The sequence below is a fragment of the Medicago sativa genome, chromosome 6, assembly GCF_051527215.1.
Source record: "Medicago sativa cultivar Bolivia chromosome 6, Bolivia_mono, whole genome shotgun sequence".
In the NCBI taxonomy this organism is placed as follows: Eukaryota; Viridiplantae; Streptophyta; class Magnoliopsida; order Fabales; family Fabaceae; genus Medicago; species Medicago sativa.
Genome location: NC_140754.1, coordinates 32,317,800 through 32,344,158, shown reverse-complemented (window position 1 = coordinate 32,344,158; position 26,359 = coordinate 32,317,800). Strand labels below are relative to the sequence as shown.

The 26,359-nt window shown below is 32.4% G+C and overlaps 2 protein-coding genes and 1 pseudogene across 4 annotated transcripts; all 3 read left to right on the top strand.

Annotated features, from left to right (window-relative positions):
• The first annotated feature begins 10,515 nt into the window (after positions 1-10,515).
• Positions 10,516-14,958, top strand: LOC146914578 (receptor-like protein EIX2). 2 transcript variants are annotated; one of them, XM_085717411.1, is made up of 3 exons: positions 10,516-11,006; positions 11,124-14,136; positions 14,475-14,958. In XM_085717411.1, the coding sequence occupies exon 2, from the start codon at positions 11,416-11,418 to the stop codon at positions 14,131-14,133; it is 2,718 nt and encodes a 905-aa protein (XP_085573537.1). In that variant the 5' UTR covers positions 10,516-11,006; positions 11,124-11,415; the 3' UTR covers positions 14,134-14,136; positions 14,475-14,958. The 2 variants fall into 2 exon arrangements, with proteins under 2 accessions (XP_085573537.1, XP_085573536.1); XM_085717410.1 differs by having other exon boundaries at positions 10,516-14,136.
• On the top strand, positions 10,516-14,958 carry LOC146914579 (receptor-like protein 13). Its single transcript, XM_085717413.1, has 2 exons — positions 10,516-14,136; positions 14,475-14,958. The coding sequence occupies exon 1, from the start codon at positions 10,571-10,573 to the stop codon at positions 11,402-11,404; it is 834 nt and encodes a 277-aa protein (XP_085573539.1). The 5' UTR covers positions 10,516-10,570; the 3' UTR covers positions 11,405-14,136; positions 14,475-14,958.
• Positions 14,959-17,593: 2,635 nt separating this feature from the next.
• LOC146914577 (receptor-like protein EIX2) lies at positions 17,594-19,705 on the top strand (annotated as a pseudogene). Its single transcript, XR_015014300.1, has 2 exons — positions 17,594-18,873; positions 19,209-19,705. The product of XR_015014300.1 is annotated as a receptor-like protein EIX2 (transcript).
• The last annotated feature ends 6,654 nt before the right edge of the window (positions 19,706-26,359 follow it).

Here is a 26,359-nt window from a genome sequence, read left to right as displayed (position 1 = left end):
TTGTACTCTCGTTATAACAGTTCTTAGTTCTCACAGTATTGCGTGATATTAACTGTCGAACCAAGTTAGCTTGCTGTTGAAGTAATTGCTGCTGGGATTATGGTGGAGGCTGAAATTTTCTTATATAATCATGCATCAGCAATAATGAAGAATTTCAAAATGTGAAATTGTTTATTACTTAGAACTTGTCTGTGTTTGTGAATTTGTCTTAAATGTATATAGTAGTCATTGACAGAAAGTACTTATAATTAAAATCATAAATCAATTTAGAATTTCAAGTTTCATATCTTAATTATAAGAATGTTGACTTTAAACTATCAGGGTAAAACTCTCCACTCACTGCATACTTATAATTAAAATGAATGATTTTTTAAACAATATAAGCACCTTTTCTATAGTCATACAATAGAAGTAATGAAGAATATCAAATTGTGAAATTGTTTACGAAACCTTATTTGACTTACCTCAGGAATGACAGAAAGAACAGGAAGAATGTCAAACTGATTCTGGTCAGGACTAGCCTTATAATTTGTCATAAATCCATTTACCATTAACCATTTCATGTTTCCTTTTCACAACTTACTCAGGACATTTTATAATTCTTTGTTTTTATTCCTAAGCACAGCTACGCAACGCTTCTACAGAGGCAGCTTTTGACTGTAGCGGCAGGCCAATATTTAGCCTCTGCTCAAAAACCCAATGCAATGACATTCAGATATTTTTACGCCATGCTGCTATAACGTTAGCAATTGAATTCCAGATATTTCTACGCCATGACTTGACTGATTTATTTACTGTCATTTTCCTAGAAGTTTTAGAAGTTTATATTATGATTATAGTGCGAGAGTGTTTCAAAATTTTAATTTGAAGCAGTTTTTGGTTTTTAGCTTCCGTATAATATAAAATGCTTAGTGGTTTTCCATACAGAAGTTCCAGTTTCATAGGTTAACCATCAAGTCAAGAAAATTCCATAATGATAGAGAATTATAAGAATGCATAGATATAGTTTGTTCTTTGTGTGTAAACTACAAATCGTGGTTCTTTTATAGGAAAAATCAATCAATAATGATCCAAAATTTAATTTTTTACTGCCATATATATTCTGATTTTCTTTTTCTCCATTCAGTTCTGTTTCAGCTGGTTCTACATCATCCATAACCTATAAGAACACTTAATTCAGTACGGCCTCCTTGAATGTATTTGTCTAACAGAATTTCAGCACATGACCGGTGGAATTAAAATGTATTTATGTTCACATTTCAACCCCAAAGAACATACAACAAAAATTTATTTATGTTTCTTTCACCTAAAAGCTTAAGATAGTTAGTTTATGACAATTGACAATACTGATATAGAGTTACAGCAGAGTAATTGCAGAGAAATACGAGAATGATAAGAATAAGGAAAATTATTGTCACCTCCCATAAGTTCTATTAAAATGACACAGACTTTAGGTAATGAAAATGCGACTTCTAGTTCGTTCCTTCGTTGTCTGTCATTACTATCAAAGGTTTATCTAAAACTCAAGTGCAGACTTCAGGTAATGAATCTACCGCATCATGTGTTTGCAGTTCTGAACTCTATCTCTTATTACTTTTACAACATGAATTATATAACTTCTTACACTCTTTAAAACCAACTGGAAAAGCCAAGGTATGAATACATCTTTGAGTATTTCAATTTTCAAATTCAATGTTTTCCAATGACCTTCCTGAGACGAAAAAAAAAATCAGTTGGTCCTGTACTTCCATCTCACAAAAACACCCGCCTAATAGTTATCGCGGGATATTAACTTTCATACCAAGTTAGCTGGCAGTAGAAGGAATTGCTGCCGGGTGCTGAATTTACGTATACAGCCTTTGTGTCTCCCTATAAGATGTCTATATATTAGTGTTGTAATCCTGCCTTGTTTTTATTCGATTAATCGAACACATTTTTTATATGGTATCATGAGCTTCAGGTGTTTGGAGACTTCCTTCCGCATAAAAACCTCTAGTAGCCTCCAGAGCAGCCGTCGTCCATTGCTGCCTTAGTAATGTCATTTTCCTTTTCTCCATTCAGTGACAGATCACACATCCAGTCATCCATTGCTCCTGTACAAGTTAAATATAGATATCCTATATTTATATGCAGTTGCAAAATAGCATGTAGGTTAGTAATGGAATACAATAAGTACCTATTCTGTTAGCGTAAAAGAAAATATTTCCTTCCTAACCATTTTTTATGTTTGCAACCGGTAATAATGTTTACGTGCAATGCAGAAGATGGCTGAAAGATTAACTGGTAATAAAACTCTCATATATGCTTCCATTAAATACAAATTATTCACCGTAATTTTTATTCAAACACTTCTTTTTTAGTTTCTAAAATAATGTGTTCTTAGTAATTTGAAGGAGTTTAAAGGACATAATTTAATTTCCATTGAAATCCACACACACACACACATATACATACACACACACATATATATAGATATATACATACATACATATATATATATATATATATATATATATATATATATATATATATATATTGATGGTGGAAACAATATATGTTAAAAAGTTATGTCACTGAAAATGCGTTAGCTAATCTTGTATTTCGAGTTTCAACTTGTTAAAAAGTTATATTCTAGATGTATATGTTATAAGTGGTTAACGCTTATACTAGCGGGGGCTGCAGAACATTGTGCATCTTCAGGAATGAAAGCGCGTCGGTTGTGGATGATCAGGTTGCGGTGAAATATTTTGGACACAGTTAAAGCCCTACTCTAAGAAGATAAATGGTTTCTCCTCTTTTACGAATGATTTGTGATTTATTTGCATTGTAACTCTAGGAAGATGATTTCTCCTTGCCCTAACATGTCTCAAAATATTCGATTCAATTCAGACGTGCAAAAGACACCTGGAGAAATTGAGTGTTTCGAGAGACGTTATGTCATTACTTAACAACCGACCAATTACTTGACATGTCATTTACTTGACATGTTGATTGCCACGAAGACAGGAGAATTTCCAAGTCGTTCTTTTGTTGTGATACTGATTTTTCTAACTGTGCTTGTTTTCATCCAGGGACGGATGCATGTTGTTACATGTGTGGGTTTGTGCCCACACAAAATTTAAAAACACTTTTTTTAATAGTTGACATTTTGACCACATGGTCCACACTTATCAAAAATTATTTCTCTCTTGACTCACACCTATCATCATATATCTCAAATCATTTCTTGATAATATGAATAGAGTAGTGATAATTGTACAACTCTTTAGTACAACTTTTAAGAACAACTTTGTTTTTCTCTTTTTTGATTGGTGAACAATAATAGAGTGATAAAAAGAAAGAGAGAGAATAAGACCATAATGTGAGTATGAGAGAGAAAGTTGTCTCATAATGCTGATAAGTTCCGTTAACACAAAATTCCCTTACTATGACCAATTCACATAATGCTGATAAGTTAGAGGACAATAGAATAAACACACATGTGGATGACAACAGTCTTTGAATAGTAATAGAGCAAGACTTTTCCAAGTCTGTATTTTTGTTTTTATTTTTTAAAAGACTATTAAGTCATCACGTGGTCTTTACTCTTTTTATTAATGGTGTTGATCCATTTTTATTTCCAATCAGGATCGTGGTCAAATTCATATCAATAACAGATTTGTTTGGTCTGGTTCGGTATTTGAAAGAAGAAAGTAGAACAAATGTACAAGTGTATAGGATCTTCGTTAAAAAAAAGAGTGTATAGGACCTAAAAAAAACCTCATAGCCCATCTTTGAAGAAAAATAACAAAAAGCACCTACAACATCATCCTAAAAATAAATAAATAAAGAAAACAATCCCTCCCTCTAGGTGACCAAAACACCAGAAAAATAGACGAAACCTACACCACCCGAGATATAAGTCCTGAGAAATAAGTCATGGCAAGGAGAATTTTTTTTTTTGTGGTCGGGGTTTGAACCCCGGACCTTGTATATATTATGCATTGTCCACACCAACTAAGCTAAGCTCACGAAGACCATGACAAGGAGAAAATTCACATAACAAGTAACATACCAACATTAACCATTCAAAATCTTTTAAAATATAACATTAACCATATTCAAAAAATCGAATTGAAGATTTTATATTTCAAAAATCGAAAAAATTAATTTTAATTGATCGTGATAAATTGTTTACATGTTCTATTTTATCTAAAAGTTTCATATTTTGGTTTTATATTGTCTATATTTCATATAATATAACTAGTGCATTTTTCCGCGTTGCCCAGATTGCATATATAATATTACAGTTGAGATTATATGTATAATATTCATTAAAATTCATATATATCTGAAATAATAAAAGAAAAAAGATTACTCATTAAAACGCACAATTTATTAAATTAACCATTAACATCTAACTAAAATATAAAATAAATAAATTATATTTGTGTAGGTTGAAATAATAATCATGAATATGTGTTTAGAATGAATATGATGTAAGTAAAAAATGTTTACGCATATATAAAATTGATTAGAATAAATATTTCAATTTTAATCAAAATTGAAGTTTACTCTATCAATTTATACTTTAAAATATGAATTATTTAATAAAAAAATTGGTCACAAAAAGTATAGTTGAGCTTTTGGTGCTCATTTGAGTTAGGGCAGACCTCAAGCTTAAAGAGCTTTGCATAGGTACTTAGAGATAACCCACAAAATATGTTCTATCGACATCTACAACTGAAGCCACGGGCTTGCACCTGAGTTAGCTACTTATCAAGTGAGACAACCTTCATTGACAATTATTTAATAAATTTAATAAAAGTTACGCTGAGTTTAAATAATTAGAATTTAAATGTAGGACTATATTTAGAAAGAACAAAAAAATTGTGTATATATGTATACACAATTAATAAAGAGCGAGATACATTTGCAGAAAATGAAAATAAAGAGTGAGATTCAGTACACCAACAAATTTGAGCATTTCTAGAGACCATTAAATTATAATCATGAGCCTTTGATCAAACTTAAATGGAGGATTGAGATTTGGTGTTAACTTAAATATAATATTATATAATAATATTATATTTGTACTGAAAAAAACATTTTATATTTTTTGACACAAAAATATCTATTTTTACTATGACAGATTTTTTTTTTTTTGAGAAACACGTAAGAATATCTTTTTTTTGACAAAAAATATGTAAGAATACCTGTTAAAAGAAAAATTATCATTTTTGAGTAATTACTATAGGACCATAAAAAAGGATTGCTTCAGATATTGATACATAGCTTTCCAAGTAATTAGGACCACAAACAATACATTGATATTTAAGTAACTTCTAAGTATATACGTGATAATTTGTGTGATAATTATTAGGACCAGAATCCTTGAAAAAAAATGATTAGGACGAGAAAAATTATAATTTCTAAGTAATTATTAGGACCATAAAAATTACGTGATAATTTTCCAAGTCTCCATGTTTTGTTTTGTATGGAAGACTCTAAAGTCCTTCTACGTTATCTTTATTCCTATCGTCTTTTTTCTTCCAAATACATCAACATCAACGTGAGAATCGATAAAGACAGCTAAAAGATCCATTTCTAAGCCAGTAAAGGTATTGTTCGTGAACCCTGGAATTTTCAAAACAAATACAAATATTTATAAAAATATTAATGATGTTTGTGTGTTCTATAATCTATTTACCGAATTTACATTTAAGTTACTGTGTATCATTTATGCTTAGCTTTCGACTTCTTTGGAATGGTTTGGATGTTACTACTTTTGTTTGTTGAACAGAGTCTTCATTTTAGGAGAAATTCTAATATGGTCACATGACTAAATAAAAAGTGTTTGGTCACACACACATAAAAAAATATTTTTTTAATAGTAAAGAGGAAATTGATAAAAAAATGATTGAATATTTTAAGGACTATCTTTTTATGTGTGTGTCCAAACACTATTGATTTGGTCTTGTGACCATGGAAGAATATCTCTCATTTTAGTGCTTTAGGAATATTTCCTAAATCATTACAGACCATAATTTGAAAAGAATAAAATAAAATTTGTTTTAACCAAAAGGAGGAATAGTTTGCTCAATTGTTGGAAAGAGTTAAATTATGATCGTTCTTGTGGTTGAAAGTTAAGTATCTTTATTTCGTTTCTTTTTTGTTAGTGTTATTTTTGTAAGACTCTTGTTCAACACTTGTACTTCTTGTTTTAGGGGGTACCAAAATTTATGAGTGATAAATATAAAAAAACGGAACCAAAATTTCCGAATCATAAATTTACAAAAAGCATGAGACCAAAATTTGTGACTTATAAATTAAAAAAAAAAAAACACGGGATCAAGATCTCTGAATGATAAATATAAAAAAACACACGGGACCAAGATTTGTGAATGGTAAATATAAAAAACACGGGACTAAGATTTGTGAATGATAAATATAAAAAATACAGAACCAAACTTTATGAATGATAAATATAAAAAATACAGACCAAAATTTATGAATGATAAATATAAACGGAACCAAAATTTCCTAATGGTAAATTTAAAAAAAGCATGAGACCAAAATTATTGGTGACTTATAAATTAAAAAAAACACGGGAACAAGATTTGTAAATGATAAATATAAAAAACATGAGACCAATATCTGTGAATAATAAATATTAAAAACATGGGACTAAGATTTGTGAATGAAAAATATAAAAATACAGGACCAATATCTGTGAATGATAAATATAAAAAAAAAAATATGGAACCAATATTTGTGAACGATATATATATATATATGAGTTTTGCTAGAAGACACCTTTTATGAAGTTGTCTTTTAGCAAGTTATTATATGAGCATTTGCTAAAAGACTCCAACTAATTTTTATGAAGATGTCTTTTAGCAAAGTTATAACTAAAAAGTGGAAATCACACCTTGATGTGTGACTTGCTAAAAGACACCTTCATAGGTGGCTTCTAGCAAAACCATATATATATATATATATATATATATATATATATATATATATATATATATATATATATATATATATATATATATATATATATATATATATATATAAGGAATGCTAGAGTCACACCCTCTAACACACCCCTCTAACACACTCCAATCATAATTTGCCATGTCAATCACTTTTTTTACACCATGACTTGCTACCGGTTTCTACCTTCCTTCATTAGATTTATTACTTTTTTTTTTTTTTACAAAGTAACCATTAAAAAGGTTTTCATCTTCCTGTGCTTCAACCTCCCACCCACTACAAGTTTAAGATTCAACAATGGAACCCAAAATCATTACCATAGAAAACATAATTCATACAAACATTTTTTTACTTTGGATAAAATTCTTAACCCATTTTTACGGTTTAAATTTCAATTCCCACAATGTTTTTTCATCAAATTTCAATCCCCACAATCTGTCTTCCCAATTTTTCTTCAATTCAAACATCAAAGCTCGAATCTTTTTAATTAAACTCCATTAAAGCTTGAATCTTTCTCTCTCTCATGCCACAAGCTTCCTGTTGGTTTCACGTTTTTCGACTACCCCTTAGACCCATGACAGATTTGTAGGAATAATTATTTAGACTCTGACTTTTTCATGAGAATAATTTTGATTTATCTGTGTTGGTACTCATGGCAGATCTGCAGAGATCAAGGTAATCACGATGAAGACGCAGTCGGAGTCTAAATAAAAGAAAATATTAAAAAATAGAAAGGATTGTTGTTTCTCAACCTATAGAACAGGTTAACCAGTCAAAGAATAAAATTTGGAGGTGAGGTGGCCTCATGCTATTGGAGAGTGTTAGAAGAGAGTGTTTGAGGGTGTGTCCATAGCATTTCTCTATATATATATATATATATATTACATATTCCATATATCCTAATTAATATATTCATAAAAAATTATATGATTAATATTTTTACTCTACCTGTGCGTCAGCACAGGTTTTTTTTTACTAGTTTACATTTATGTTACTATCATTTATTTTTAGGGGATGCGAAAATTGTGAATCACTTATTCTTAGGTTGCAACTTTTCTGGAAAGCTTTGGATTTTAATGCATCAATGATTTGGTATTTTTTCAGTGAGCCATTTTTGTTTGTTGTATCACAGTCTTCATTTTGGCACTCTGGCAAAATTTTATAAACCATTACGGACCAAGATTTTTGTTGTGTGGCTTGCTAGTGTGTGGATAATTTGAAAAGAAAGGAATAATTGTTGTTTTAAGCAAAAGGAAGTGTCTATTGCTCAACTTCGGGAAAGAGTTAAATTGTTATCGTTGTGATAGTTGAAAGTTAATTATACTACTTGTTTAGCTTTTGATTTTCACAATTAGTGGCTTAATACGTTTATTGTGGCAGGTTTAACCTTTTAGTAGCTTTGATTCTTTTTTTGTTCATGTTAATGTTGGAAGACTCTCTTGTTCAATCCATGTACTTTTTTTTTTTCATGATATATAAATTTCATTTTAGCTTGTTAAAATAAAAATTACTAGTAATATTTTCACACTATATAATAATATTATATTTGTACTGACAAAAACATTTAATATTTTTTGACACAAAAATATCTATTTTTAATGACACATTTTTTTTTTGGAGAAACACGTAAGAATATCTTTTTTTGACCAAAAATACGTAAGAACATCTGTTAACAGAAAAGTTATCATTTTTAAGTAATTATTAGAACCATTAAAAAGGATTTCTTCAGCTATTGATACATAACTTTCCAAGTAATTAGGACCACATCCTTAAAAAAAAAAGTAATTAGGACCACAAACAATACATTGATATTTAAGTAATTAGGAACAAAAATCTATACGTGATAATTTGTGTGATAATTATTAGGACCAGAATCCATCAAACAAAATTATTAGAACCAGAAAAATTATAATTTCTGATTAATTATTAGGACTATAGAAAATACGTGATAATTTTCCAAGTCTCCATGTTTTGTTTTTTTATTAGGAGGCAAGCGAATGAGGTTGCACATGTATTAGTTAGGGCAGCCACATCTAGTACTAACTTCCACGTCTTTGATGATGTTCCAGCATGTATCACCAATTTAATTCTTAATGAAATGATATAAGTTATTTTCTCTAAAAAAAAAATAAAATGAAAGACTCTAAAGTCTTCTAAATTATCTTTACTCTTATCGTTTGTTTTCTTCTTCCAAAGATCCATTTCTAAGCCTTAGCTATGCGGAAGGGTTTGGAATTTGCAGAAGACTTGTCTTTTCTGAATCTTATAGCAGAATCAGATGCTTCTAATGTGGTTTCAGCGTTGGATGCTCACCAACAATCTCCCAACTATGTTGGCTCTATTATTCGAGATTGCATTAGTTTTAAGGGTAGTTTTCGTAGTTTAAATTTTTTGCATGTTAGGCGTGAAGCCAACCAAACTGCTCATTATTTAGCTAAATATGCTCTTAAGAATTTAGATTCTATATGGGTCGAAGAAACTCCGCCATGTATTTCTCCAGTCTTGGCATTTGATTTATTGCCAGACTTTCGTTAATGAAATTGTCTTTAATGTCAAAAAAAAAAAAAAAAAAAAAAAAAAAGAGATCCATTTCTAAGCCAGCAAGGAGGTGAGTAAAGGCATTGTTCGTGAACCCTGAAATTTTAAAAATCAACAAAAAAGAAGGTTTATCTTTTGCCTATTGAAGAATTCCGTTAAAAGTTAACAAAAAATAATAACAGAATTTAAAGAAAAGTCTAGGCTAAATTTTTGATGTATTACCTTTATATATTGGTATAGATATAGGATACCGTTCCAAAAACGTTTTATGTAAAACAAATACAAATATTTATAAAAATATTAATAATGTTTGTGTGTTCTATAATCTATTTACCCAATTTACATTTAAGTTATTGTGTATCATTTATGTAAAAATACAAATATTTATAAAAATATTAATAATTTTCGACTTCTTTGGAAAGGTTTGGATGTTAGTGTGGCAATAATTTAATATTTTTTCCGTGAGCCACTTTTGTTTGTTGAACAGAGTCTTTATTTTAGTGTTCTGGGAAGATTTTCTAAACCATTAAAGACCACAATTCATGTTATGAGAAAAAAAATATTGTTTTAAGCAAAAGGAGTATCTTTGTTTAACTTTCGATTTTCATGATGGTGGCACGCATGAGGTAAACCTTTAAGCAGCTTCGTTTCTTCTTTTTTCGTGTTATTTTTGTAAAACTCTTTTTCAACACTTGTACTTCTTGTGTTAGGGGGTACCGTTTTTATGGTATATAAATTTCATTTTGACTAGTTAAAAATCAAACTATTGTATATCGTATAACATAAATCAAAACAAAAAGATTACAAAGGAAAATTCGATGAATCATATAATTATTAATTACGGGTGATTATATTTCTTTTGTTTTGTCTTTTATGAAAGACTCTAAAGTCTTCTATGTTATCTTTACTCTTGTCGTTTTTCCTTATGGTTTTTGGCAACAATGAATCATGACCACAATGTAATTATTATAAATTCAGCTATTGGCACTGAAATTAAGTACACCCAATATTTAATTAAATTACATACATATCTTGAAACAAAACATAACTTGTGATGACCACAATGTCAATCATGAATCCATTTTGTTTGAATTTGATTCAAACAATATTTCTCATCTGTTTCGTGTTGCAAGCAGACCAGCTTGTTTGCTCAAAAGAGGTCGTTAGGTGCATTCAAAGTGAGAGGCAAGCACTCCTTCAATTTAAGGCTGGTGTTATTGATGTATATGACAACATGTTGTCATCTTGGAGAACAGAAGATTGCTGCCAATGGAAGGGAGTTGGTTGCAGCAACATAACTGGCCATGTACTTATGCTCGACCTTCAAGGAGATTATGATTATGCTTATGATTATGATTATGATTATTTAAGCAACCATGATGGTAATACATTTCATATCAGAGGTGATATCCATAAGTCACTGATGGAGTTGCAGCAATTAAAGTATTTGAACCTTGGTGGAAATAATTTTGAAGGCAATTATATCCCAGGTTTCTTTGGATCTTTAAGAAACCTAAGATACCTTGATCTTTCATATTGTAATTTTGGCGGACAAATTTCTATTCCATTTGAGTATCTTTCACATTTGAAATACTTGAATCTTTCAGGGAATCTTCTAAATGGTTTGATTCCACATCAACTTGGAGATCTTTCCAACTTGCAGTTTCTTGACCTCAGCTACAATGATTTGGAAGGAAGCATTCCATCTCAACTTGGAAATCTCTCCAACTTGCAATTTCTTGATCTCAGCTGGAATGGTTTGGAAGGAAGCATTCCATCTCAACTTGGAAAGCTTACGAGCCTACAAGAGCTTTATCTTGGAAGGAAGCATTCCATCTCAACAGGGATCACAAAGGAGGTCAGTGGTTGTCTAATCTTACTTCTTTAACCCATCTTCACATGTTGTCAATATCTAATCTTAACAAATCTAAAAGTTGGTTGCAAATGGTTGGTAAGTTACCAAAATTGAGAGAACTGAGTTTAAAACATTGTGGACTTTCTGATCATTTTATCCATTCCTTGAGTCAATCCAAGTTCAACTTTTCCACTTCTCTTTCTATCCTTGATCTCTCTGAAAACAACTTTGCGTCATCTTTGATATTCCAGTGGGTGTCAAACATAAGTTCCAATCTTGTTGAGCTTGACCTTAGTGGTAATCAAATGGTGGATTTCCCATCAAATCATTTTTCCTATAGGATTCCAAAATTGAGAGAACTAAGATTATCTGGTAACAGCTTCACATCATTCATGATATTCCATTCATTGTCAAACATAAGTTCCAATCTTGTTGAGCTTGACCTTTCTTTCAACCACTTGGAGGCTCCCCTATCACATGGTTATGGCACAGTGATGAACTCGCTTCAGTTTCTTGACCTATCAAATAATAAATTGAAGGGTGTGGCATTTAAATCCTTCATGAATTTATGCGCCTTACGTTCTTTAAATCTGCTTGCAAACAATTTCACAGAAGACCTTCAAACAATTCTTCAAAATTTGTCTAGTGGTTGTGTTAGAAACTCACTTCAAGTGTTAGACCTCAGTGTTAATGGAATCACTGGAACACTACCCGACCTTTCTATATTCTCATCATTGAAAACATTACATATTTCTGATAATAAGCTGAGTGGACAGATTCCTGAAGGTAGTACCTTGCCATTTCAGTTGGAGAGTTTATCCATTGCATCAAACTATTTGGAAGGGGGGATTCCAAAATCATTTTGGATAAATGCATGTAAGTTGAAATCATTGGATCTGTCCTATAACAGTTTCAGTGGTGAGCTTCAAGTATTAATTAATCACCTATCTAGATGTGCTAGATACACACTCCAAGAATTATACCTAAGCATGAATCAAATCAATGGCACACTACCTGATCTCTCAATATTCTCATCATTGGAAATATTTGATATTTCTGAAAACAAACTAAATGGGAAGATATTTGATGATATTCGATTTCCAACTACACTAAGGACACTGAGCATGCATTCGAACTCTTTAAGTGGTGTGATCTCTGACTTCCATTTATCTGGTATGTCAATGTTAAGATATTTATATTTGTTTGACAACCCACTAGCATTGAGATTTACCGAAAACTGGGTCCCACCTTTTCAACTGCACTATATAGGATTGAGATCATGCAAAGTTGGTCCTACATTTCCTAAATGGATTCATACACAAAAATACGGGAATCTTGATATTTCGAATGCTGGAATTTCAGATAATGTTCCAGTGTGGTTTTGGGCTAAATTATCATCACAAGAGTGCAGAAGCATAAACATTTCAAACAATCATCTCAAAGGATCAATTTCAAATCTTCAAGTCAAAAATCGTTGTTCTTTTTTAGATTTTTCATCAAATGAATTTCAAGGGCCTATTCCACCATTTCTACGAGGTTCTACACTTATTGATCTGTCCAAAAATAAATTCACTGATTCTCTTCCATTCCTATGTGCAAATGGTATAGATGCAATGTTAGGCCAGTTTGACCTTTCGAATAATCAATTATCTGGACGAATTCCAGACTGTTGGAGCAATTTCAAATCATTAGCTTATGTAGATTTGAGCCACAACAATTTTTCAGGGAAGATTCCTTCTTCCATGGGATCACTTGTAGAACTGCAAGCATTACTATTGAGGAACAACAGCTTAACAGAGGAGATCCCTTCCTCCTTAATGAACTGCACACAGTTAGTAATGCTAGATTTGAGAGAAAATAGATTACAAGGACTCATTCCTTACTGGATTGGAAGTGAATTAAAAAGGTTGCAAGTTTTAAGTTTACAAAGGAATAACTTCTTTGGAAGTTTACCATTTGAAATTTGCTATCTACAAAATATTAAACTCTTTGATCTCTCATTCAACAATCTATCTGGACGAATTCCCAAATGCATTAAAAATCTCACTTCAATGACTCAAAAAACTTCATCACAAGGTTTTACCGATCACTATATTATTATCCAGACTTATGAGATAGACTATCAATTGAATGCATTCTTGACATGGAAAGGTGTAGAACAAGTTTTCAACAACAATGAATTGTTTCTTCTAAAAAGCATAGATCTCTCAAACAATCGCTTTTCTGGAGAGATTCCACCTGAAATAGCAAATTTGATTCAATTGGTCTCATTGAACTTATCAAGAAACAACTTCACAGGGAACATTCCTTCAAATATTGGAAAGCTAACATCACTTGACTTTCTTGATTTGTCACGAAACAAGTTGCATGGTTCAATTCCTCCTAGTCTCTCACAAATAGATCGGCTTAGTGTGTTAGATTTGTCACATAATCAATTATCTGGTGAGATTCCAACAAGTACACAACTACAAAGTTTCAATGCCTCATCTTATGAAGATAATCTTGATCTTTGTGGGCCGCCACTTGCAAAACTGTGTGTCCAACGGAAGCCACAACGTGAAGCAAAAGTAAAAATTCAAGATGAAGATTTGCTTCTCCATCGTGGATTTTACATCAGTCTGACATTCGGATTTATCATAGGCTTTTGGGGAGTGTTTGGCTCAATCCTAATCAAACGTTCTTGGAGACATGCTTATTTCAAGTTCATGAACAATTTAGTGGATACAATTTACGTGAAATGCAGATGGGGGCTCAAAGGCTAACTGGTAATTATACTTTAACTTTAGACCTGTCATATATACTTACATTTAACATCAAATAGTCATCATAATAGATCATTATAGTATCTTAAAATAATTATTTTGCATATAATTTCCACTATAATACTATTCATTTGTATTTTAGAATATATTTTTATACATATATTGTACAGTTTCTTAAATAATGTTCTTAGTAATTTTGAAGAGTTATCTTTCATGATAGTGTAAGCCATATATGTTCAAAAGTTATCTTTCATGATATTGTGTTTTAAGTTTCAACTTTTTTAAAATTTTATATTTTAGACTTTATATCTAAAGTGGTTAACACTTAAACTATTATATAGGGTGGCAAAATCTTGTGCATCTTCAATAAAGGGTACTTGATACTATGTCGGTGGATCATATTAAGGTGTGCAATCAAAGTCCTTCTGCAGGAAGATGAATAGTTTCTCCTCTTTTATAAATGGTTTGTGAATTATTTGTATTGTAACTCTGAGAAGAAGCTTTCTCCTTGCCCCCAATACGTCTCAAAGCAATTGATTTGTCTCAATTACAAAATCAGGATATGCAAAAGATACCCCGTTTTACATGTCAGGACTGTGTAATCCAGACCAATTGAGTGTTTTGCGAGATGTTGAAGGGCGAGGAGAAACTATCCTCTAGGAAATAAAATGGTGGGCTGTCTCTTTGTAATATATTATATGGTTATGTTATTTATCTTTTATGTATTAGTATCGTGTTGAATTGAGCTGTAACTTGCAATACCTTTTGTATTCTCTGTAATTTATTCATGCAATAAACATTGGTGAAGTATTCTACAAGTAAAAACATTGGTGGGGGCTGGTGGGATACTGGTGACAAAATGTGAATTTGTTTATGACTAAGAACTCGTATGTGTTTGTGAAAATGGTTCGGTGGCTTCGAGTCTTGAATGGGAGGATTTGTGTCTCCCTGTATGACAGAAAGTACATCAACCATTTCAAGTTTCATATCTTTATTATCAGAATAGTTATGCTTAATGGGAGGATCTGTGCAGTGTAATTAGTTTCCTTTTCCCAAGTTTCTCAGTCCAGTTACAATAAAATAATGAACCAAACTGAGAATAACCAAATTGTTGACATAGGTTGCCAAACGGAATTGATGCGACTGAGGGTCGGAAAAGACTGCGTAATGACTATGAAGTGGAATGGTCGGAAAAGACATTGACTTCATATATACTCACATTGTGACCTCAAAGAATCAGTGCCTATGTCATTCTTTATTTTCAATCTGGTTTATCAGTGCACCGAAGTTCATAATCAGTTTATTTAGGTTCTTGTAAATTTTAAACAGTTAGGTTCAGTTCATGAAACTATTTCATAAGTTCAATTTGGTTTAGCAGTGCACCGAACTAGAACCATGACCAGGCCTATATGTTATAAGCTATTTCTTTGTTCTCAAAGAATGAAGTGACATATATTATGAACATACTCTTTTGAACATACTCTTCAATTTGATCTTAGGAATGTTAAAATGAATAATTAGAAAGCATCTAAATTCTATCGTAAAATGACTAAAAGTTAAGACAAAAATGAATAATTATATGTGACGGGGTTTTGCGTAGCACCGCTAAGCAACACTCAAGTTTGGTTTTTTACATCAACGAAAACATGGTTTAACTGAAGTTTGTACATATTCTTCAATTCGATCTTAGGTTTGTACTGAACTTTTACTCTAATTTTCATAGAAGCTTTAGAAGTTTACATTATGACTGTAGTGGTTTTTGGTTTCTTACAAGCTTCTGTATAATATATGAAGCTCAATAAAAAAACATAATGATACTTTTGAGAAGGAAAAAAGTATCATACTTCCATTAAATTGTTTATGATTTAGAACTTGTAAAATTAGTGTTGTAACTTGTAAGTAACCATGCCTTGTTTAATGGAAAGCATTTTTCTATATGGTATCACAAGCTGCACATAAAAACCTCCGCAGCGGCCGTCGTCCATTGCTGCCTTGGTTAAAAACTTTTTTATTCATAGTAATGTCATTTTCCTTTTCTCCATTCAGTTATATTCCTCCCATCAGAACATCAGAACATAACCGTTCACCACCTTATGTGACAGATCACACATAACCGTTCACACCATCAGAACATCGTCCCAGAGATCATCCAAAAACCCAATAAATAACTGTCGACATGTCTCGCACCGCCACATTTCTGAAAACCGTCAGGTGCGTGAAATCTGTGTTCCGCCTTACCTTGATCCGTTCGTTGCCATGTTTCTTAGTCTCTTACTGTTAGAAATATGATTAAAAATCATTCGTCTGTATCTATATAACTTTATTTGGAAAGGAAGGATTATGGAAAACTCAAACTGATCTCATTGGATCGATTTCGGCCTTCCGTAGCAGTATCAGTTGGTTGGAACAAATTTTCCTATATATAGTCCTATGTGTATCTAACTGTTAATAATGTAATACATTTTTATCTTCTGCGAAACATCTTTAAAGTTCATTGTTATCTAAAACATAAGTATACATGACAGTAAAACTTAACACAACATGTAAGAATCTATTGTTAAAACTTCGCACTCTGTTTGGAAAGATTGAGAAATTATAGCCGACGGAGGGAGTTTTTAACTTTGCATTTTTTCGCACTCCATTTTTTCGCATTCCATGTAAGAATCAATCGTAAATGTCATTTTTCTCATGGACTCAACGCAGAAGTATTTTCTTCTATAAAAATTCATTAAAATCAATCATTTAAATTTTCAAACTAGACCTTCATTTATTATTACGTTCTGGTAGAAAATAAGTATACTTTTTATAGTATTTTACTTTTCTACATGATACTAACAACATGAAAACCAACTGAAAAAGAAAAGGTACAAATACTTATGCATAACTTAATTTAAGAAAAGTTGAAAATTCAAGTCACAATGTTCTAAATGTTTTCCAATTACCTTACTGAGAATGAAAAAAAATCAAAAAAGAACGCCCTCCTCATAGTTTGCGCTGCAGCGCGGGATAATAATTGTCGAACCAAGTTAGCTGGCAGTTGAAGTAACTGAAGTAAAAATAGTGTTAATAACAAATTTTGGATCTATTTTGTGCTTAAATTATAAGATTATATACATGTCCTTTGCTTTGGTCATTAAAGATGAAAAGAAGAAATTACTGAAAAGAACTCTTGCAAACATGGTCCTACATTTCCTAAATGGATTCAGACACAAAAATACCTGCAGGATCTTGATATTTCGAATGCTGGAATTTCAGATAATGTTCCAGAGTGGTTTTGGGTTATACTATCATCACAAGAGTGCAAATGCATCAACATTTCAAACAACAATCTCAAAGGATTAATTCCAAATCTTCAAGTAAAAAATCATTGTTCTCTTTTATCAGAGTGCAAAAGCATCAACATTTCAAACAACAATCTCAAAGGATTAATTCCAAATCTTCAAGTAAACAATCATTGTTCTCTTTTATCTCTTTCATCAAATGAATTTGAAGGGCCTATTCCACCATTTCTACAAGGTTCTGCACTTATAGATTTGTCCAAAAACAAATTCTCAGATTCTCGCCCATTCCTATGTGCAAATGGTATAGATGCAATGTTAGGCCAGTTTGACCTTTCGAGTAATCAATATTATCTGGACGAATTCCAGATTCTTGGAGCAACTTCAAGTCATTAGTTTATGTAGATTTGAGCCATAACAATTTTTCAGGTAAGATTCCTAACTCAATGGGATCACTTGTAGAACTGCAAGCATTATTATTGAGGAACAACAACTTGACAGGGGAGATCCCGTCCTATTTAATGAACTGCACAAAGTTGGTAATGCTTGATATGAGAGACAATAGACTAGAAGGACTCATTCCTTATTGGATTGGAAGTGAATTAAAGTTTTAAGTTTACAAAGGAATCATTTATTTGGAAGTTTACCATTCGAACTTTGCTATCTACAAAACATTCGAGTCTTTGATCTCTCATTGAACAATCTCTCTGGATGGATTCCCAAATGCATTAAAAATTTCACTTTGATGACTCAAAAAGATCCACCACAAGGTTTTGCCGATCATTGGGTTCATACACACATGGGATATATTGAGTATAAATGGAGTGCATTCTTGACATGGAAAGGTGTAGAAGCTGTGTTCAACAACAATGGCTTGTTTCTACTAAAAAGCATAGATCTATCCAGCAATCACTTCACAGAAGAGATTCCACCAGAAACAGCAAATTTGATTCAATTGGTCTCATTGAATTTATCAAGAAACAACTTGACAGGGAAAATTCCTTCAAATATTGGAAAGCTAGCATCACTTGACTTTCTTGATTTGTCACGAAACAATTTGCTTGGTTCAATTCCATCTAGTCTTTCTCAAATAGACCGGCTTGGTGTGTTAGATTTGTCACATAATCAATTATCAGGAGAAATTCCCAAGAGTACACAATTACAAAGTTTCAATGCCTCAAGTTACGATGATAATCTTGATCTTTGTGGACCACCACTTGTAAAAATGTATGTTGAAGGGAAACCACCACATGAATCAAATGTAGAAGTTCAAGACGATGAAGATTTGCTTCTCAACCGTGGATTTTACATCAGTCTGACATTTGGATTTATCATTGGCTTCTGGGGAGTATTTGGCTCAATCCTAATCAAGCGTTCCTGGAGACATGCTTATTTCAAGTTCATGAACAATTTCATGGATAAAATTTACGTCAAATGCAGATGGGGGCTAAATGGTTAACTGGTAATAATACTTTAACTTTATACATCTCATATATACTTACATTTAACATCAAATGGTCATCATGATATATAAGTTTATTATCTAATAATATATTTTTTACATATAATTTTTATTGAAATATTGTTCATTTTTAGTCTCTACAGTTTCTTATATAATATGTTCTTAGTAATTTTTAAGAGTTTAAAGAATTTTTTTCTTACTTCCATTAAAATAAGTATATGTTTCTATCTATCTATGTTTCATGATAGTGATAAGCCATTTATTTATGTTCAAAAGTTGTCTTTCATGATATTGTGTTTCAACTTTCAACTTTTAACACTTAAACTATTATATAGGGGGCATCTTCGCTAAAGGGTACTCGATAGTGCGTTGGCGGTGAATCTGATTAAGGTGTGCAGTCAAAGAACTACTCTAGGAAGATGAATGGAATTTATCTTCTTTAATGAAGGGTTTGTGAATTATTTGCATTGTAAATCTAGGAACATGATTTCTCCTCGCTCCCAACATAACTCAAAACACTTGATTTGTCTCAAAACACTTGATTTGCCTTAATTATACAATTCAGACGTGCAAAAGGCACCTTGTTTTACACATCTGGATTGTGTAATCCGGTCAAATTGAGCGTTTAGAGAGATGTTGATGGCCGAGGACAAACTATCTTCTAGGAAATAGATTGTTGGGGTGTATCTTTGAAATCTATGGTTATGTCATTTGTGCACTAGTCTCTTGTTGAGTGTTGTAATTTGTAATACCTTTTGTATTCTGTGTAATATATTTATGCAATAAAGATTAATGAAGTATTCTACAAGTAAAAAAATACATGTCATTTTCCCATGCGTTCTACTCACAAGTATTTTAATTTATTTATTACATTTTGGAAGAAACTAGGAATATCATTTTTTTTTTTTTTAGTATTTTAGATTTCTACATGATACTAACTACATGAAAAAGCAACTGGAAAAGCAAGGGTACAAATACTTAGATATAAATTAAATTAAGAAAAGATCAAATTGAAGTCACAAGTTCTCAATACTTATATCATTCGTCAGTTTTTCTTAACATTTTAATCATGTCAGACATTGACTTCATGTATACTCACATTGTGACCTCAAAGAAAAAAATCACAAGATTAGGAGGATAAGGATCAGTGCCTATGTCATTCTTTGTTTTCGAGTTGGTTTAGCATTGCACTAAAGATCAGAATCAGTTTAGTTTGGTTCTCATAAATTTTAAACAGTTAGGTTCAGTTCATCAAACTATTTTTGTGTTCAATTTGGCTTTATGTATGAACTGGACTATGACCAATATTTACAAGACCTATAATTTGGTTCTCATAAATTTGTTTTTATACTAACATGAGAAATGATAACTAAATACTCTTTTGAGCATACTCTTCAATTCGATCTTAGGAATGTTAAAATGAGCATAACCATCCTCCACTGCAAGACTTATACCGATGTCACAATTCCAGAGAATTATTGGAGCTCTACAATATCTAAATCTCACAAGGACGAATATATCGATTTGCTATTAGCGTCAAGTTCAAGTTGGAAAGCTCCTACTCTCATTTCTCTACCAAGCATCAACTAGCGGACTGCGGACAGTCCCTATAAAGTCACTGGATCAAAAATTGATTCAAATTCAATTTGTGAATAATTAAAGAGCATGTGGATTGCATCCAAGAGAGAATTGAATAGACACAGATACTTATAAGATACTTCACAAAGATGTATCCTGGGAAAAAAAATGAAGGGTAAATAATTGAGATTGCGTTGTGAAAATTGAATAGACGTGTATATGGTTCAATTTAAGATATGAATCATTATAATTATTTCGATTAACCAATTAAGAATTATGTATTTGGTGAATGAAAGTAACAAGAGAGAAGATTCAGTCAATCAACATTAAACAAACATTGTCTGACTTCACAGTAGAAGCAAGTTAACACATGAAACACTTGAATATTTTTTCTATGATATAAATACAATTGAATGAAAATCACTTAGGTGAGAAACTATCATTTAAGAATACTTGCAGTCATTGCATGATAATTTCAAAATCATTAATTTCTGATTACTATTTTCTACATGTAGTGGTTATAAGTCATCAATTATTTATTACTTGACGTGTTAATTGCTTTGAAGACAGGAGAATTTTCAAGTCTTTGTTTTGTTGTAGTACTGATTTTTCCAATTGTCCTTGTTTTCACAACCATTTGTGTCGAAACAGCAGGGCAGGGCTGGCCCGGTTCAATTATGATAATATCCTATTAAGTCCAATTATGACACTTTTTAAAAAATTAAAATAGAAACAAATGAAAATATATTTTATGTAAAAATGTTTGTTTAAAGTGTTGAATGCATTATTTAAAAAAAACAAAATAATAATTTTTTGGATTTTTTAACATGTACTTCTATGATACTTATTCGATTTTTTTTTTTATTTTCGAACGGAGATTATAATTTTGAAAGTTTTATCATTATTTATGCGTTTAGACCAAAAAAAAAGTCCACAACAGTTTGTGGTGAAATAGTGTAATATTTTTTCATCCACTTAATTTCATGTTTGCATGTTATTTTAATGTTTTTAGAAAAATGATAATGAGTGTACTTAGGACATTGTTTAGTAACTTTAAATAGTATGTTTTTGTCTAGAAGTCCTTGCTCAACTGGCAAATGCCAAAATTGTAAGGCCGAACATTGTGACTCGGGTTCATACCCAGAACCTCACAATTGTGTGTGACTTTAATTTAAGTAGATTACCACTTCATCTAAGACAAGAAAAAGAAAATAGTATGTTTTTGTTAAAGTTTATGTAATCAATGTATTGAAAATCAGAATTTTTTACTTTTTCGGAGTGTCCAGTAAATCAAACATTGTTATATTTTCTATCTTTCATAATATTTCTGGAAAATCTTCAGACAGTAACACGATGAAAGCTTGAGTTTTTTACTTTTATCGGAGTGTCCAGTAAATCAAACATTGTTATATTTTCTATCTTTCATAATATTTCTGGAAAATCTTCAGACAGTAACACGATGAAAGCTTGAGTTTTTCAAGAGAGTTCAACTTTAACGGCGGAAAAGTCCCAACCCGGCTACAGCCATCCAACTGATTTATGAATTTTAATTAAATTTTTTCACTCTCCAATGATAGTGACTTCTTTTTGAAGTCTTATTTTCTTCTGGTCCCTAAAAGAAATAGCATAAGTTGACTATATCTTCTTCAGTCCATTATTGATGAAATAGCCCAAGTGTATTTGGAAGAAGAAAGTCCTTTGCTGCAGTAGTTGCAGCATATTTGTGTTGCACTTTCGTTGTGCCTGTTCTGTTTTTCTTTTTCTCCGTAGCAGCCATTTGCATTTTCTCCATTCAGTTCTGTCCCGGCTAGTTTGCCATCTTCCATAACAGATCTTATATCATCGACCACACCATCAGAACGGTCTCCTCGAGATCGGTTAGAACCCAAAAAATGTATTTGTCTAACTGAATTTCAGCACATGACAGGTGGAATTAAGAATTTATTTATGTTCCTTTCACCTAAAAAGATCGTTAGTTTATGTCAATTGACAATACTGATATAGCTTTACAGAAGAGTAATTGCAGAGAACATGATAGGGACATTATTAGCAAAGGGAAATGCTAACAGTATAAGGTTGCATTACTAAGGTCTTGTCTATTTTCGCAAGGAGAGACTGTTATAACCCTTGTTAGAACATGATTTTCCTGGGAAGGAAATCAAACAGATTAATTCATGCCACAAGGTAGCCTAACGTATTTCAATCATGGTTTCGAATGCATTTCCCTCTAAAATTTCTCATTTCAAAAAGACGGATATACCAGTTAATTGATGAAAATATGCTGCTATTTCATAGTACATTGATAAATTATTGATCAAATATTTTCAAATAGTAGAAACAAGAAAGAAAATTTAATTTTCAAATATTTTGATGCAGCTCTTTATATTTTCAATATTCTCTCAAAAGAGCCTCTCATTTGGATGCAGTGTTTGAGACCCCGAACAAGTGATTATTTTTATACGTAACTGAAGTGTTGTAATTGCCTTAAAATTTTGGAAGTTTGAAGCTGGGAAAAATCGGGCCCCGATTTGTGAAATCGGCGGCCGATTTTTTGTTGTGTTTCTGCCTGTTCCATTCGGCATTAATCGGCGCCCGAGCTAGAGCACTCGGCGCCCGATTTTGTGTGTGCCTGGCCAAAGCACACACAAAATCGGCGCCCGACCATGTTCCATCGGAGCCCCATCTTTCAACAGTACTATACGAAGACAGTACAATCGGCGCCCGAAGGAGGTTTTTCGGGGCCCTATTGGTCACGAATTTCGGCTCTATAAATAGCCTCTTTCTTCAATTTTGTGGGTGTGGCTTTGAGAGAGAAACTTGGATTGCAAAGGAGGTAACTTTAGGGTTGAGTGTCTTTGTAGTGAGGTTCTCTTGGGTTTGGAAACATTGTAAACACCTTGGATAGTGAGATTTCACCATTGGAAGGATCAAAAGCTTCCTTTTGTGTTTTCTCTTAGGATTCATTGAGAGTGTGGGTGACATGAAAATGGGTAGAAATTAGGACTTGTTCATTTGTGAGCTTTTAAGGTAATCTCTTGTAACTCATTTGTATTACTTTCATCTAGTGGATTGGAGGGCTGCTCTCTCCCCTAGAGTAGGTCATATTGGACCGAACTGGGTTACCATCTTGGTGTGTTTGTTCCTTTCTTTCATTGCTTATCTTTATTGCTTTGATTATGCTTGTGGTGTTGCTTTACACTTAGATTTAGGGCTGTTTTGTTGTTGTTGTTGCTTGGAGACACTTTATCTATTGATTACCACTTCCTTTGCTCCACACATCTTTGTTATTCATTGGTGTGATTTTGTTCGAATTCACAACAATTGGTGCCCACCGTGGGGCAATAGGTGTAAATTGGTAAAGTTGGTATCATGGGTTCAAAGTGGGACATCGAGAAGTTCACCGGAAGTAATGATTTCGGGTTCTGGAAGGTTAAGATGTGTCATACCCTAATTTTGGACCTAAAAATACTAGTCAATTTTTCTTTTCTTGCATTATAAGTCATTTGAACTGTCTCTGATCAATTGCATCTTTCTCTGCATTTTATTTCAATATTGTTTGCAAAAATTCACATGCAAGGGTATTTTAGTCATTTCCTGTGTCAAATTTCTCTCAGTCTTTCAAAATTTTGTTTGGGTCCTTTCAAGTAGTGTGAATAAGTCTCTGTTTCATTCTATGTCTAAATCCATTTTAAAAATTGCATTTGAAGTCATTTTTGAGTCAGTTTTGCCCCTAGGGGCATTTTAGTCTTTTCAAGTGTCAAAGTACTGTTTAAATCCTAAGAACTGTCTCTGAGTCTTTTAATTTTGCTTGTATGAGTCTTTGATTCAATCTCTGTCAAAAATCCATTTTTTAACTGCATCTGAGTCATTTACAGTCGTTTTAGCCCCAGGGGCATTTTGGTCACTTCACACGAAATTTCGGCAGAGAGGTACTTTAAAGTACCTCATTTAGGCCATTGGTTCGTTTTAGTCCGTTTTGTCAATTTTAATCGTTTCACTTTACGTTTATTTCCAAATTACGTTTTTTACCAATTATATTATTAATTGTTTTTAAGTCCTTTTTGTCATCTTTTGCATTTCAGTCCTTTATCTTTAGTCATTTGCAATTTAGTCCAAAAGTTTGTTAAGTCCAGTGCCACGTGGCAGTTTGTCATTTGTCCAGTCAGTTACAAGTCCAGTCCATGTGTCACTATTCTATTGGTCCAACATTCACAAGTGGCAGCCTATAAAAGGCCACCTCATCAGTCAAAGGGTCAACAATTTTCTCATTCTGCACATTCTCCAAAAAAATCTCAGAAACAGTTACAGTCTTTCTCTCTCTTCCATTCACAAATCAAAACCGAAAATTCACACAAATCCTGAAGAATATTGAAGAACGAAGATGAATCTTCATCTTCAACCTTCAACAACATTCATAACAAATTTTCCAGAACACTGAATCTCACCGATCCAAAACCATCAAGACTCACACCAGAATCATCATCAAGTGTCAACAAGATCGCATTCAAGCATTTCGAACTCAAACAGCCACAAACACATCGCAAGCGGCCACAAGCTCAGCCACAAATTCATCGCAAATTACTACAAACAACGCCACCGAGTTCAAATTCCAGCGGCAAACTAAGTGAAAACGCAAGCAAAAAGAGGTGGAACGGCCTCGAACACAGGAACGCGACAAATTGAAACAAGAAGAAGATGAGTTCGACGGTAATGGCGACGGTGACGCCGAAATTGTGAGTCAAGCTCGGATTCAACGCTAAATATCTCGGATCTAGAAGCTTTCCCTTCAAAGTCCCTCCTCCGATTCGAAACCGAAGGTAATTAGCCTCTTTCGTCTCTTTTTCGTGGTTTTCTGTATATATGTACGTGTCTTGTGGTTTTCTTGCGAAATAACATCTATACAAAAGTTTGAACAATCGACCTTCAAATCTAGATCTAGGCTTGATGAGTGGTTTTTGGTGAGAACTAGTCACCGATCTGAACAGAGGAGGTGGAGACGGTCGTTATGATATAAAAATTTTAGAGAAAAAACAATAATATGACTCCGACGCGGCGGCGCTATGGCGGCCCACCGCGTCGGAGGAATTCCGACCACCGCCTCCACCATCTTCTCCGGTGGACTAACTCTAGAGAGAGGGGAGAGTTTTTTCATTTAGAGAGAGAAAGAGAAGTTTAGAATGAGGGAAAAAACCGGTGCTGGTTATTTATAGTGGCTGTTAGACCGGTTCGGTTCATCTGTGAACCGGTCCAGGTTTGAACCGAACCGGTTCGTCCTAAGCCCACTGGATCTGCCTCATCAGCCCATGTTCCATGCTTCTACTCTTTGTACCCCCCTTTCTTGCGTGTTTTACTGTTTTTTGCTATTTTCACCCCCTGTCTGTCCAAAACTTTTCTAAAAATTTCCTAAAAAATTCCATGTATTTTTGATTGCTTTCTTGACATTTTTTTTTGTGCTTTTATGTGTTAAATATTGTTTGAAAAATAGGTAGTATTTTCTTGTTAAGAATTTGCCATTGTTTGTTAAAAATTGTGAAATTCGCATGTTTTTTTGTGGTTAAAATTCTCTGAAAACTCCAAAAATTTCCATACATATTTCTTGATAATTTTGGGATGTTCTTGTGATAATTTTGCATAATAAAATTGGTAGAAATAATGTGTTTGATTTCCTTGTCATTCTTGTGATATTTTGTGCTAAAAATGAGTGAAATTTACTTGATTTTAATCCAAATTGCTTGATGAATATTTGTGACCTATGTCACTTGATTTGAGGGGGTTTTAGCTGCTGTTTGTGTTTAATTTTGCTGCATAATTGTGAATCTTGGTAGGCTCCTTAGCTTACAAGTTAGTTGTGTAGTTAAATAATGCAAGTATGCTTAAAATTTGTTTTAAAATGCCAAGTAAATCATGT

Bases quoted from the DNA above. Each gene is read 5' to 3' on its own strand.
- LOC146914578 (XM_085717411.1), top strand. From the start codon at position 11,416: ATGTTGTCAATATCTAATCTTAACAAATCTAAAAGTTGGTTGCAAATG.
- LOC146914579 (XM_085717413.1), top strand. From the start codon at position 10,571: ATGACCACAATGTCAATCATGAATCCATTTTGTTTGAATTTGATTCAA.